General features: G+C 46.0%; 1 protein-coding gene across 3 annotated transcripts in view; it reads left to right on the forward strand.

The window, feature by feature from the left end:
* The window catches only part of LOC122557968 (excitatory amino acid transporter 2-like), a 510,588-nt gene that overhangs the window by 485,424 nt on the left and 10,453 nt on the right, over window positions 1–14,711 (forward strand). For all 3 annotated transcript variants that reach the window (XM_043706266.1, XM_043706265.1, XM_043706267.1), the window contains 4 exons: window positions 2,530–2,763; window positions 3,439–3,633; window positions 7,721–7,855; window positions 13,943–14,174. In XM_043706266.1, the coding sequence (XP_043562201.1) occupies window positions 2,530–2,763; window positions 3,439–3,633; window positions 7,721–7,855; window positions 13,943–14,174 (796 nt within the window). The remainder of the gene's footprint in view (window positions 1–2,529; window positions 2,764–3,438; window positions 3,634–7,720; window positions 7,856–13,942; window positions 14,175–14,711) is intronic.

Genomic DNA, 14,711 nt, shown 5'->3' on the forward strand with positions numbered 1-14,711 from the left:
GGGGAGGAGGGGGGGGGGGGAGAGAAAGTAGCATAGAGTACAATAGGTGATTGGGGGTGGGGATGGAGGTGATAGGTCAGAGAAGAGGGGAGAGTGGATAGGTGGAAAGGATGATAGGTAGGTAGGACAGGTCATGAGGGCGGTGCTGAGCTGGAAGGTTGGAGCTGGGGTGAGGTGGGGGAAAGGGAAATGAGGAAACGGGTGAAATCCACATTGATGCCCTGGGGTTGAAGTGTTCCGAGGTGGAAGATGAAGCGTTCTTCCTCCAGGCGTCGGGTGGTAGCCTAGTGATAATACCACTGGGCCATTGCTTCCCCTATATGTTGTGTTGTGTTTTAAATGCTTTTCTGATATTTCCCTGTTGCTGAGTATGAAACTGTGTGTGTGGTTATGCACCCAGTACAGCAGCCAAGCAGTGTTCCTTTGGCGTCCACACACAGCAGTGGCTTACAGAGCTGGAAGTCAGTAGTGCAGTCGGCTTGCCAATACCAATTGTCATGAGTAGCTTTGCAACCATGCTCTTTACAGGGGAGATTATACCCAAATCTCATACCCATACTGAGTTCACCAGATTGAGAGCTGTGTTTGGATATTAGAACACCATTAGGATTACCAACTTGTGTTGTTAGAAATCGTTGGTAGATACTCATCATAGAATCCCTACAGTATGGGAGTAGGCCTTTTGGCCCAGCTAGTCCATTCCGACCCTCTGAAGAGTATCCCACCCAGACCCATTCCCCTACCCTATTACCCTGCATTTCCCCCTGACTAATGCACCTAACCTACACATCCCTGAACACTATGGGCAATTTAGCATGGCCAATTCACCTAACCTGCGCACCTTTGGATTGTGGGAGGAAATCAGAGCACCCGGAGGAAACCCACCCAGACGCGGGGGAGAACGTGCAAACTCCCCACTGTTGCCCAAGGCTGGAATCAAACCTGGGTCCCTGGTGCGGTGAGGCAGCAGTGCTAACCACTGAGTCACCATGCCTCCCCTAGTGATGCTAGTGAAGAATCCACAAAGCAGATATTACTTGGTGCCAAAACTTTTGACTTTTTTCTTCCTGCGAAACGAAAAGGCTTGCCCCTTTGCTTGCTCTGTATAGAGTAGAAACTGAGTTGGCCAAATATCAATAATATACAGACTTGCATTTATACAATGCCACTCACAACCACTAGATGTCTCAAGGCATTTGACAGCCAATGAAGTCCATTTGAACTGCAGTCACTGATGTCATGTTGGAAACCTGGCAGCCATTTTTTCAAAGCATATTCGAACCAACAGGAATGTGATTATCAATGGGGTATCAGAGGTGATCCTGCTGAACAGGAGAGCAGGCTTGAAGAATCGAATGGCCTACTCCTGTCCCACTTCTTATGGTCTTCATCAATTTAGAAAACCTACTAAATCTTCATATCACCCATACAGAACACCAATTAACCTTGCTATAATCCAAATATAAGAACTGGTGGATTCTGGGTAATCCAAGATGGAAGACAGGAAAACATTTGTGGCTCTAAGAGCTGCTCCTTGTTTGAGGTATATTCAGTGTTGGAACTGATTCCTCGAGTTCTAGGAGCAGTATTTACTATTTTAAAAGCTGTTGCATTATTTTTGGAACTTTGGGGAAAAAAACACACAGATAATGCAAGTAAACAAAATAACTGAGTTGATTTAGTTTTTTTTTACACCAGTCAAGACGTTGTGCAGGGCACACACCCCTGGTCCAGGTAGCTCTTAGTTGGGTGATTAAAAGATTCTGAAACCCAGGGACATTGTTTTGAATCCAATATGAGATCGTTAAATTTGATTACTGTAATATTCAAAATAATTTTCATATTGACTTTCACTCCAAAAAAAGACCCCTTCATAGCCTCTGAGCTCATAGGAGTTAGGAATCTAATTTACTGAAATTTCCTGATTGTATATCTTGATTGTTCACATGAATATATGATAGATAGAGACAAGAACTTGCAGTGGGTTAGAGACTGCATTTTATTGCTATTAGTCAATGTTGTAATACAGCATTCTGACACTGAGATGCCCCAAATATACACCTTGATGTTACAGCCTTCACGATATGGCTATGGAGGTCTTGGTGGGACAGGGGCAGTGTCTTTACTTCTGGGTCTGATGTTCTACACTCAAATGCCATACCAGCACCTGTTGGCATATTCATGGTGTAGCTCAAAGACCTGTATCTTTACAACTGTTTCCCTAAAGGGGAGGGAGAACATACATGACATGATATAAAATGAAATGGTAATAACAAGATTGCCTCTTGCACACACCTGGGACAGCAGATATGGGAACAAGAGTTGACCATTCATCTCAGGCCCTCAGATGAGCATCTCAGCTGAAACACAGCACAATGCCATGTCTAGTACCAAACTCCCTCAAGTGAGACATGACCCAGAGGTCAGAGTGCTACTACTGAACCACAACAGGCAGACAGGCCGAGTGCTAATCTTCAAAGGTCCTTCCTGAGCTCTAATCTTTGATGTTTCCCCTTTGTGTTATTAAAGGTATTCGCCCTTCGGTATCGCCTGTCTAATCTGTGGAAAGATTGTGGCCATTAAAGACTTGGAGGTCGTCGCTAGGCAACTGGGCATGTACATGGTGACTGTCATCACAGGGCTCATCATCCACGGAGGCATCATCTTGCCTCTGATATATTTTGTGGTGACAAGAAAAAATCCTTTCTTATTCTTAGCAGGCATCTTCCAGGCCTGGATCACCGCCTTAGGAACTGCATCCAGGTACCAGGACAATGCGTTGTTCCTCGTCGCTTTTATCTTGGAGAGGGGCAACTGTCTGTTTGAAGTACAGGGCTTTGAGTATGAGCTGTCTCTCACACACACTCACTTCTGAATGGATCCAACTTCCACAGTGAATGGGAAGGGTCACCAGTGGATACATTGGCTTGCATGTTTCTCAGGTTACCTCAGAGTGTCGACGCATTCAACACATAACCCTAGACAGTAGCAAGGACAATGTCCACTTACACAAAGAAATTGAGGGAGGGGAAGAATGGCTCCAGAATTGTCGAACATTGGTGATCCCACGCAGCTAGGTGTGCCAGGAAATTTAACCTGGAAATTCCGGATACAATCCAAACCGAGCCTGAGGAGCGGAACCACAGGCTGCTGGGTCAGTCACGGCTGAGAGTAGGGATCAGACAGGGATGGAGCAAGGAAGGGAAAGCAGCAAACTAAGAACAACAAGGAACATGGGGCGAGGAATGGCAAACTGGCATCAGGGAGGTGGTGTCTGTGTGGGAAAGGGAACAGGTTAAACAGAATAGAATTAAGAAGACAGGAGCAGGGTAGCTGTTTGCTGGGATAATGACTACGAGGGGGGAGCAGGATTATGGATATGAAGCGAATGGTGATGTTTGATGGATATGATTGTGTCGGTTTGTTTTTTTTACTCAGTGCTGGCACTCTGCCAGTTACCTTCCGCTGCCTGGAGGAGAATCTGGGAATTGACAAGCGAGTGACCCGCTTTGTCCTTCCTGTTGGAGCGACCATCAACATGGATGGGACCGCACTCTATGAGGCTGTGGCTGCTATATTCATCGCCCAGATGAACAATATTCACTTGGATGCTGGACAGATAGTGACCGTGAGGTGGGTTTGAAAGCATTTCCTGTTGTCCCCTTCACAACTGTGGAAAGCACTGTCCATTCGCTGGTTTTCTTGTGAATCCTGTAACAATAACACCTATTCCCACTGAAATCTAAAGATTACAATCATCCCGAACCACCAAGTTTGCTTCTGTTTGAACCTGTGGAATGTGGCGACTGAGGAGCAGTGTGCAAACCAATTTTTCTGAAGATTGTCCCAGTGTGCAACCTCACTGAAGGTTCAAACAGCACTGCTTAGGCCTAGGGCTCTCAACGTCTCTGCTGTGAGCTGCTGCAGTCCATGTACTGTAGGTAGACCCACAATGCCGTTAGGAAGGGAATTCCAAGATTTTGATCTAGGGACAGTGAAGGAACGGTGATTTATTTCCAAGTCAGGATGGTGAGTGACTTGGAGGGGAGCTTGCAAGTTCCAATATTCCCATGTATCTGTTGCACCCGCCTTTCTGGATGGAAATGGTGGTGGGTGTGGAAGGTGCTGTTGAACGATCTTTGGTGAATTTCTGCAGCGCGTCATGTAGATACTGAGCATCGGTGGTGGAGGGAGTGGATGCTTGTGGGTGTGGTGCCAATAAAGCGGGCTGCTTTGTTCTGGATGGTGTCAAGCTTCTTGAGTGTTGTTGGAGCTGCCCCCATCCAGGGAAGTGAGCACTATTCTACCTCTCATTACACAGTGATTGTGCGACACATTATGCTGGAGGATATTCTCAATATGAAGGCAGAAAGACTGTTTGGTTACTCTTATGCACGTGCATGGACAGATGCACGTGCTGCTGGCAGGTTGGTAAGTGTTAGGCCAAGTATGTTTTTCCCTCTGGTTGCTTCCCTCACCACCTGCTGCAGACCCAGTCTAGAAACTGTGTCCTTTCGAACCCAACCAGCTCGATCAGTAGTGCTGCTACTGAGCCATTCGTGATGGTGGACATTGAAATTCCCCCACCCAGAGTATATTCTATATCCCTACCACCCTCAGTGCTTCCTCCAAGTGTTGTTCAACATGGAGGAGTACTGATTCATTAGCCAAGGGAGAATGGTAACCAGCAGGAGCTTTCCTTCATAGCTGTCCGGAGTTAGGCCACAGATCAGCTTGGATCTCATTGAATGGCAGAAAAGGTTCAAGGGGCTGAATGGCCTTTGCTGGTTCCTATCTTCCTACCTTGACCCGGTGCCATGAGACTTCATAGGGTCCGGAGTCAATGTTGAGGGCTCCCAGGACAACTCCCTTCCGACTGTGTACAGCTGTGCAGCCACTTCTGCTGGGTCTGCCTGGTGTTTGTGATGTCTCACACATTGTCCATAAGGGTATGTTTCTATGAGCTTGACACACTTGTCACTTAACTAGTCTGTGAGACAGCTCTCCCCATTTTGGCACTAGCCCCCAGATGTTAGTGAAGGATACTTTGCAGGGTCAACAGGGCAGTTTCTCCTTCTCAGTGGCTACGTTGATGCTGATCGGTCCAGCTGGTACCATACCTTCCTGCAGAATTTTAAGCAGTTTGATGTAACTGAGTGGCTTGCTAGGCCATCTCAGACAGGAGTGAAGAGTCATACAGTCATCGAGATATACAGCATTGCCACCTCTGGCAATGAAATAATAACAGGAACAGAAAATACCTCGAGCCAGCTCAGTCGCCCTGCAAGTGGATGGTTATAAAGTTCTCTCTGGCCTTTCGGACTCTGACATCTTGAGTCACCTCCTGCACTGTGTGTCCGTCGTTTGCAGGGAGCTCCACCTCAGCATCTAGACCCTGTACATCACTCATCCTGACCTCATGTAAAGTGGCCGAAGGAAGTGTCCAGGTAGGCCCTAGTGTGAAGTAGCTGTCAGGAGAACCCTTCACCTCCACCAGTTGTGCCATAGGAACCCTACTCTGAGCAACCTATACCCCTGTGTGTTGAGGGTATGGTGGCTTCAATGTGATGGCTTGCAGTCCTAGAGATAGTACCTTGGGGAAGATGAGGTTTTGAGTGAATCTGTCTTTTCCATTGACTCTTGCTGACATCAGAGATCACGAGATGCCAATCAGGACATGATTCCCTAATGGGGGAACATCAGAATTGGAGTTGATGAGGAATGTTGAGATTCTGGTTCACTGTGAATTGAAGCCCTGTAAGAGGTCTCGCCTACAGGAAGCAGAGTGGGGAAGATCAATGACCTTCTTTCTACATTGCAGCCCGAAAATGCTGTTAACCTGGGTGGTTTGATTTATTGTTGTCACATGCACCTAAGTAAAGTGGAAAGTTTGGTTTTGCATGCAGTGCAGGCAGACCATGCTATACAAACAGATACAGGTCATGGGATGTTTAGACAGAGTGAGGCGTACAAAGTTATGGCTGCACAAAAGCAAAATCAACACTAGATTTGCAATTTGGGAGGTCCATTCAGCAGTCTGATAACAGCAGGGAAGAAGCCGTTCTTGGCCCTGTAGGTACGTGTGTTTAAGCTTTTGTCGGACCAGAATCTAGTGGCACGGACTCTTCTGCTGGCCGTCTGCAAAGAGCACTCCTCTCTCTTGCACCCACCCCATCCACCAGGTCCCTGTCAGAGAAATCTGGCACCATCTTCGCTGTCAATGAGTTGGTCAACCTCAGAATGACAGTGCTCATCTGGGCGCACTACACTTTAGTGAGGGCATGGGCACTGGGAGAGCCAATGTTTCTGTGGATATCTAGAGGGAGGGAGCAAACATCTGATGTGAAGGGTGCCATAGCAGTGGGGTTGGTCATTCATGTGGTGCGTTTGGTAAGAAACAGTAAGAGAATTTGCCAGGATTCACTACAATAAATCCTCAACCCAAACCCAACCCAACTCAGACTTAGCCAAAAAAATGAAAGCGTAGGATTCGACTCATTGTGTCAAATCAATATGGACATACATCTACTGCACTTGGAGCAAGAGCAGAGGCTCTTAGTGAAGGAGAAATTAATTCTGTAGTTAGGGTATTTAAAGAGATGCCTGTAGATTGACTTCTTGACCTGTTGGTGAGAGGTTGATCTCATTGTTGAAGGGAGGAAGGACAGATTGGGAAAGTCTGACTCCAACAGCAAGAATCTGAATCCTGACCCCTCACCTGATTAAGTTATCACAGTCACCATAATTCTCAGCCCTTCAGAGCTGTCCGGACAGTCTGAGAGTCCGGGGAACAGTAAGCTCACCTTCTTTCATGTTCCCACATCAATATTTGCTCTTACCTTTGAATGAGTTTCTGTCTCCGTGATAAGAAAGTCATGTCGCTTTGTCTCTGGGCAGATTTATTGTGAAGTCATGTGGACCTCTCCCAAAGGCAGGTTCCAATGTGAGACCCATCCACCATTTGTCCTAAAACCAAAGGAAGCAGTTAACGCTACTCTCATCCCTCTTCATCTAACCCGATCAAAAAATGTCATATTGAATGTCGCCATTATTTTTAAAATTGAAGGAAAATTAACCTGTGGAGAGAGAGAGCATTGAGTGAAGGAAATGGGGTTACTGAAGACCTGGGAATTCAAGGAGCTGGAAACGTGTCTCGTGCAAAATGTGAGTCTGAGAACGAGTGATGTGAGGGCAGAGAACTGTCTTGTAGGGTTGGGGGAGCCTGGTACCCTGGAGTGTGGATGGTAAGACTGGGATATCGAGTCTTGGGATTCCTTCCTGCTTGGTGTTAGTGATGAAACAGCAGGGAGGAGGCAATTTGTGGTAAAGTTTGGAGTTGTCTTCACTCTCGAGAATGTATTACCTGTGGTAATAAAAGGGTTCAGCTGGGGAACAGCAACGGGCTTGAAAGACGTGGTGAAGCCAGATCTAGCTGGGGATTGTCAGATCAGTTTTATACAAAGTCCATCTCAGCTAATAGCCTTCAAATCCCAGGCCACAGCATTGCATAGACAGTGGAGCACAAAAAGATAAAGCACGAGATTAGGCCGGAACTTTCCGGATGGTCAACCTGAGGGCAGAATAGCTAAAACCGAGGAACGAGTGGCAACAGTGACAGGCAGATAATGGTCCACACCAGAGGGAGACATTGACTAGTTCCCCAGTGGCCCACACACTGTGACCTCTTCCCTAAAGAGACTGTTTCATGTTTGCTTCACAGTTTGACAGCGACACTGGCCAGTATTGGAGCTGCAAGTATACCCAGTGCCGGCCTGGTCACCATGCTGTTGATTCTCACTGCTGTTGGCCTTCCCACACAAGACATCAGCCTCCTTGTAGCTGTTGACTGGCTCCTGTAAGTAAAAACCCTTCTGTTCAAAAGTTCAATCAAATGGTTTCTGTTTTCACCTAATTTCAAGAATCTGAAGCCCTCTCCTGGTACCCCTTCGTGTGTCTGGGCCAATCTATTTTAACAATCTGTGTCAGAGGTCCGAGGGGAATGTACCTGTCACTTATGGACTGGACTTCGCTCTTGTGGGTTTACAACTCCAGCTTGCACTGTTTTATGGGGTACAATGAAATGGCTAAGCTAATGGTACACAAAGCTTGTTGTAATGCGTGATAACCTATTTATGCCTGATGGTGATGACAGACCACTAATAAACTCCCCCAAACAGTGCTGCTAGGGTCATTATTCCTTGAGTCCTTTGTATATCTGCACAGTATGAGCTGACGGTACCCAACAGTTTTAACAGAGACTGTGTGCTGAGAGTGAAGTGTGGGGTTCAATGATGTGAAGAAGACGTAATGGGATTATAGACGGCTATCGATAAATTGACTGAATGGGCAAAAAATCTGGCAGACTAGTATAATGCTTCAACCTTTTAACTCTGTTTCTCTCACTATTTTGTACTTAAGCATTTTTTGTAATGAGGTACTTTGTACCTAGGATGGTGCCGTGTGTGACAACATTATATACTTTTCACCGTACTCCTGTACTCGAATATATATGACAATAAAATCCAAATCTAAATCCAAATAATGGAGCAAAATGTGACGTTATCCAATTTGGAAGGAAAACTACAAATTCCTTTTTAAAAAAAATGGAGAACAACTGCAGAATTCTGAGATTCACAGGGATTTAAGCATTCTAGTGCAGGAGTTACAAAAATAAAGTCAGTTTACAGGTACTGTCCATAATGAAGAGCGCTCATTGAATGCTATCCTTTATTCCAAGAGGAACTGAGCACAGGGGTAAAGGTGTTGTGGTTCATTTATGCAAGGTATCTCAAATGCCTTATTGCTGTTTTTGATCTCCTTGGATGTAAATATGATTAGATTAGATTCCCTACAGTGTGGAAACAGGCCCTTCGGCCCAACAAGTCCACACTGACCCTCCGAAGAGTAACCCACCCAGACTCATTTCCCTCTGACTAATACACCTAACACTAGGGCAATTCAGCACGGCCAATTCACCGAACCTGTGGGAGGAAACTGGAGCACCCGGAGGAAACCCACGCAGACACGGGGAGAATGTGCAAACTCCACACAGACAGTCACCCGAGGGTAGAATTGAACCTGGGACCCTGGTGCTGTGAGGCAGCAGTGCTAACCACGGAGTCGCTGTGCCGCCCTGTTGGAGGCAGTTGCAAGATAGTTTACTGTTTTGGTGCTGGACTGAAAGCTGGTTGTCTAGTAAAGAAGGATAATGCAGGCTGAGCTTGTTTACAGTGTGAGGGGTGACTTGGTTGAAGTATATAGGACACCGAATGGTGGTTGCAAGGTGGACGTGTTTCCTCTTGTGGGTGAATAAAGAATGAGGGGGCCACCGTTTTGAAATTAGGGGCCACCCTTTTAGGACTGAGAGGAATGGAATTTCTCTCTCTGAGCTGGGTGCGATTCGGAACTCTTTGCCTCAGAAGAGGGTGGAAGTGAGATCATTCTTTGCAAGACAGGGACATCAAGGCTAACCAGGGGTAGATGGGAATGTGGAAATCGGAACACAAGCAGGTCAGCCATGGTCCTACCGTTGACTGCGAGACCAGGCTCAAGGGGCTGAATGGTCTACCTCTGCTTCTAATTTGGAAGGAAGCGAATGTACAGTCACCAAATTTGCAGACAACACAAAAGTGGGCGGAAAAGGAATTTACAAATGGGATACAAACAATTTACAGAGATATTGATAGGTTAAGTGAGTGGGCAGAAATTTGGCAAGTGGAGTATAATCTGGGAAAACGTGAAATTGATTTTTATGGAAGGGAGAACAAAAGAACAGGGTGTAGTGATAAGGTTAAGGAACCGTGGTTTACTAAAGAAACTGTATCTCTTGTTAAGCGGAAGAGGGAGACTTCTGTGACGTTGAGACGAGGTGGTCTAGATGAGGCGATGGGGAGTTCCAGATTATCTAGGAAGGATTTAAAGAGAGAATTAAGAAGAGTAACGAGGGGACATGAGCAGTCTTTAGTAGATAGAATATAGGAGAACCCTAAAGCTTTCTATAGGTATGTGAGGAATAAAAGGATGACTAGGGTAGGAATAGGGCCAGTCAAAGACAGAAATGGGAGGTTGTTTGTGGACACTGTGGAGTTTGGAGAGGTGCTAAATGAATATTTCTTATGTGTTTTCACTCAAGAAAAGGAGAATATTGTAGAGGAGAAGTGTGAGAAACAGGCTATTAGACTTGAAAGGATTGAGGTTCATAAGGAGGGGGTGTTATCAATTCTAGAATGTGTAAAAGTAGATAAGTCCCCTGGGCTAGATGGGATTTATCCGAGGATTCTCTGGGAAGCTAGGGAGGAGGTGGCGGAGCCTTTGGCCTTGATCTTTGAATCATCATTGTCTACAGATTTTGTACTGGAGGATTGCAAATGTTGTGCCTTGTTGATGAAGGGCAGTAGAGATGACCCAGGTAATTATAGACTAGTGAGCCTTACGTCTGTTGTAGGAAAGGTTTTGGAAAGGATTATAAGAGATATGATTTATAATCATCTGGCAAGCAATAATTTGATTAGAGATACTCCACATGGTTTTGTCAATGGCAGGTTGTGTCTCACAAACCTCATTGAGTTTTTTGAGAAGGTGACCAAGCATGTAGCTGAGGGTAGGGCTGTTGACTTGGTCTACATGGAGCTCAGTAAAGCCTTTGATAAGGTTCCACATGGTAGGCTATTGGAGGAATTGTGGAGGCATAGGATTGAGGGTGATGTAGCAGTTTGGATTAGAAACTGGCTTTCTGTAAGAAGGAAACGAGTGATGGCTGATGGAAAATATTCAGCCTGGAGTCCAGTTACTAGTGGTGTGCCACAAAGATCTGTTTTGGGACCACTGCTGTTTGTCATTGTTATAAATGACTTGGACGCAGGCAAAGGATGGATGGGTTAGTAAGTTTGCAGATGACACTAAAGTCGCTGGAGTGTTGGACAGTGTGGAAGAATGTTACAGGTTGCCGGGGGACTTGGGTAAACTGCCGAATTGAGCCAAGAGGTGGCAAATGGAGTTCAATGCAGACAGATATGAGGCAATTTACTTTGGGAAGAATAACAGGAAGGCAGAGTATTTGGTCAATGGAAAGATTCTTGGTAGAGTGGATGTGCAGAGGGATCCTGGTGTCCATATATACAGATCCCTGAAAGTTGCCACACAGGTTGATAGTGCTGTTAAGAAGGCATACGGTGTGTTAGGTTTTATTGGTAGAGGTATTGAGTTCTGGAGCTGTGATGTCATGCTGCAACTATACAAAACGCTAGTGTAGCCACACTTAAAATATTGTGTACAGTCCTGGTCACCCCATTACAGGAAGATGTGGAAGCATTGGAAAAGGTGAAGAGAGGAATTACCAGGATTTTGCCTGGTCTCAAGGGAAGGTCTTGTGAGGAAAGGCTGAGGGACTTGGGTCTGCTCTCATTGGAGAGAAGAAGGCTAAGAGGGGATTTGATAGAGACATACATGACCAGAGGATTAGATAGGGTGGATAGTGAGTCGTTTTCCTAGGATAATGACGTCAGCTTGTACAAGGGGGCACAGCTATAAATTGAGGGGTGATCGATTTAAGACAGATGTCAGAGAAAGGTTTTTTGCTCAGAGAGTGGTAAGGGCGTGGAATGCCCTGCCTGCCAATGTGGTTTACTCAGCCACATTAGGGAGATTTAAACAATCCTTGGATAAGCACATGGATGATGATGGGATAGTGTAGGGGGATGGGCTTAGATTAGTTCACAGGTTGGAGCAACATCAATGGCCGAAGGGCCTGTCCTGCACTGTATTGTAGTATGTTCTATTGTTTAAATGGGGAAAAACTGCACAAAGCTGCAACACAAAGGAACTTAGAGGGTACTTATGCACGAAACACAGGAGGCGAGCACACAGGAACAGCAGGTAGTCAGCAAGGCTGATGGAATGTTGGCCCTTATTTCAATGAGGCTGGAGTAGAAGAGTAGTGAAAGCTTACTGCTACTGTACGAGGTGCTGGTGAGACCACACCTGGAGTACTGTGAGCAGCTTTAGTCCCTTTATTTAAGGAAAGATGTTATTCCATTGGAGGCAGTTCAGAGAAGGTTCACTGGGATGATCCCTGGAATGAAAGAATTGTCTAACGAGCAAAGGCTAAACAGGTTGGGACTCCACTCACTGCAGTTTACAAGAATGGGAGGTGATCTCATTGAAACATATAGGATTCTGAAGAGGTTTGATAAGATAAAGATTTCCCCTCATGGGAGAGTCTAGGACCAGAGGGTATAGTCTCAGAATAAGGGGGCACCACTTTAATTCTGAGATGGGGAGGAATTTCTTCTCTCAGAGGGTTGAGTGTCTTTGGAACTCCTTGCCACAGAGTGGGGGCAGAGTCCGTGTCTATGGTTAAGGCTCCGACAGATAGATTCTCGATCAATCGGGGAATCAAAGGTTACAGGGAAAGGGCAGGACAGTGGATGTGAGGAATGTCGGATTAGCCATGATCCAATTGCAGGGTTGAGGGGCTGAATGGCCTCCTCCAGTTCCTATTTCTTCTGTTCTTATTAATTCAGACGCTCCGCTGTCAGAGGACCTGAATGAAAGAATTTCTCTCAGTGGCAAGGAGAGGCTGGGGTATTCATGACCCTTCCCTCAATCATTCTGAAATCAACCAATGGGATTGCAGCACAGGCAGCAGCATTACATCCCCCGGAATGTCTGTAATCTCCTATTTTAATGTGGACAAGTCTGCACACTTCCCCATTAGTATTTCGGTAAGGTGCATAAACAATACCCCAGTCCTCAGCTCAATATTCCAGCAAAGTACATAGCATTCCCAAATTTCCCAGCTTGCTCTTTGAGATCAGCACATCAATATTCCATCAGTGCCACTTCCCAACCTTAACTTCCTGCCAAATCTTGAGTTTTCAGACCCCCTCACTAAAACATGATATCATACCTGCTTACATACATGTAGAGGCTAGAATGAATTAACATGCACAGACACAAACACGTACACACACACCCTACCTGTGTGCAGATTACACACACACACACCCACCCTACCTGTGTGCAGATTACACACATACACAACCTACCTGTGTGCAGATTACACACACACACATCCTACCTGTGTGCAGATTACATACACACACACACAACACACCCTACCTTGTGCAGATTACACACACACCTACCTGTGTGCAGATTACACACACACACACACACACACCCTACCTGTGTGCAGATTACACACACACACACACACACGCACCCTACCTGTGTGCAGATTACACACACACACCCTACCTGTGTTCAGATTGGCTGTCATGTTTCCTACCACAGTGACTGCAATTAAAATAAAAGGTATTTTGTGGCAGTAAAACCGTTTCCACTGCGTAGAGGTGGTGACCGATGCTATGAAAATGCAGTCTCTGTTTATAGATGCTCATGGTGCCTCAGGAGAGCACTACACAAACTGCTTTTCAGAAACATGTTGTGTGCGTGTGTGTATCTGTCTGTGTGAATCATAGAATCCCTACAGTTTGGAAACAGGCCATTCTGCTCCACAAGTCCAAACCGACCCTCTGAAGAGTATCCCACCCAGACCCATTCCCCTACCCTATTATCCTATAGTAACCCCTAACTAATGCTCCTAACCTACACATCCCTGAACACAATTTAGCATGGCCAATTCACCTGACCTGCACATCTTTGGATTGTGAGAGGAAACCAGAGCACCTAAAGAAAGCCCACGTAGACAGGAGGGGAATGTGCAAACTCCACATAGACAGTCGCCCGAGGCTGGAATCGAACCCGGGTCCTTGGTGTGAGTGTGTGAGTGTGTGTGTGTGTGTGTGTGTATGTGTGTGTGTGTGTGTGTGTCCGTCCGTCCGTCCGTCCCCACTACATTGTGACGTAGCAGTGTCACCTCAGACACGGTTGTCGCGGGAATCTGAGTAGTTGTCTTTGTATTTTGCCTGTCTCATTGCAGAGACCGGATGAGGACCTCTGTGAATGTCGTTGGTGACTCTTTTGGAGCTGGCATCGTCTTCCACCTATCGAGGGAGGAGCTGGCAAATATCGATGCCCAACATGCCCGGCTGGAAGAGGAGCGGTTGCTGAAGGCTGTCGTATTGCACGATGGCACAAAGGCCTACCAGGAGAATAACTCGAACCCTGGCAATTACTCAGGCAACAACACAGTGGAAGAAAAGGATGGCAAGGTACATTTGATTTATACCGATATCGAGACCTGCATTTAACACTGCCTTGTTTCCATCCAACTCTCTCCATTCCCATCTGTTTGTTATATCAGTCGACATATACCTCAACTCTCACTGTGGCTAGAAGCTTCACAAACTTTGTAAAGAGATAAAGGGAGCGTCAGTTCGTTATAATGGTGTCTACTCTGCTTCTTTCAGACACTTGAATTTAATGCCATATCCCTTATAACCTTCTGAGGACAGGTTGTGTAAATGAAATACATCCATTATAAAGTATTGATGAAAATTTACATAATTCAACTTATCCAGATTCCTTTTGTCCTCTTAAAGCTGAGGTCTCCCTGGCAGTGAAAGGAGAACGTATATTGTATGTTCCAGCCTCAGCGCCAGTTTAACACAGTGAGAGACGACGGGTGGAGAGATTAATCTGAGGCGTGCCACGTCTCAGTGAGGTTGGGAATGGAAAGGGGAGGTTAGGGTCATAGGCATCATGGTGACCTCCTTGCCTTGTGCAGGAATTGACCCCACACTGTTTGG

This window comes from Chiloscyllium plagiosum, chromosome 16, assembly GCF_004010195.1.
Source record: "Chiloscyllium plagiosum isolate BGI_BamShark_2017 chromosome 16, ASM401019v2, whole genome shotgun sequence".
Classification (NCBI taxonomy): domain Eukaryota; kingdom Metazoa; phylum Chordata; class Chondrichthyes; order Orectolobiformes; family Hemiscylliidae; genus Chiloscyllium; species Chiloscyllium plagiosum.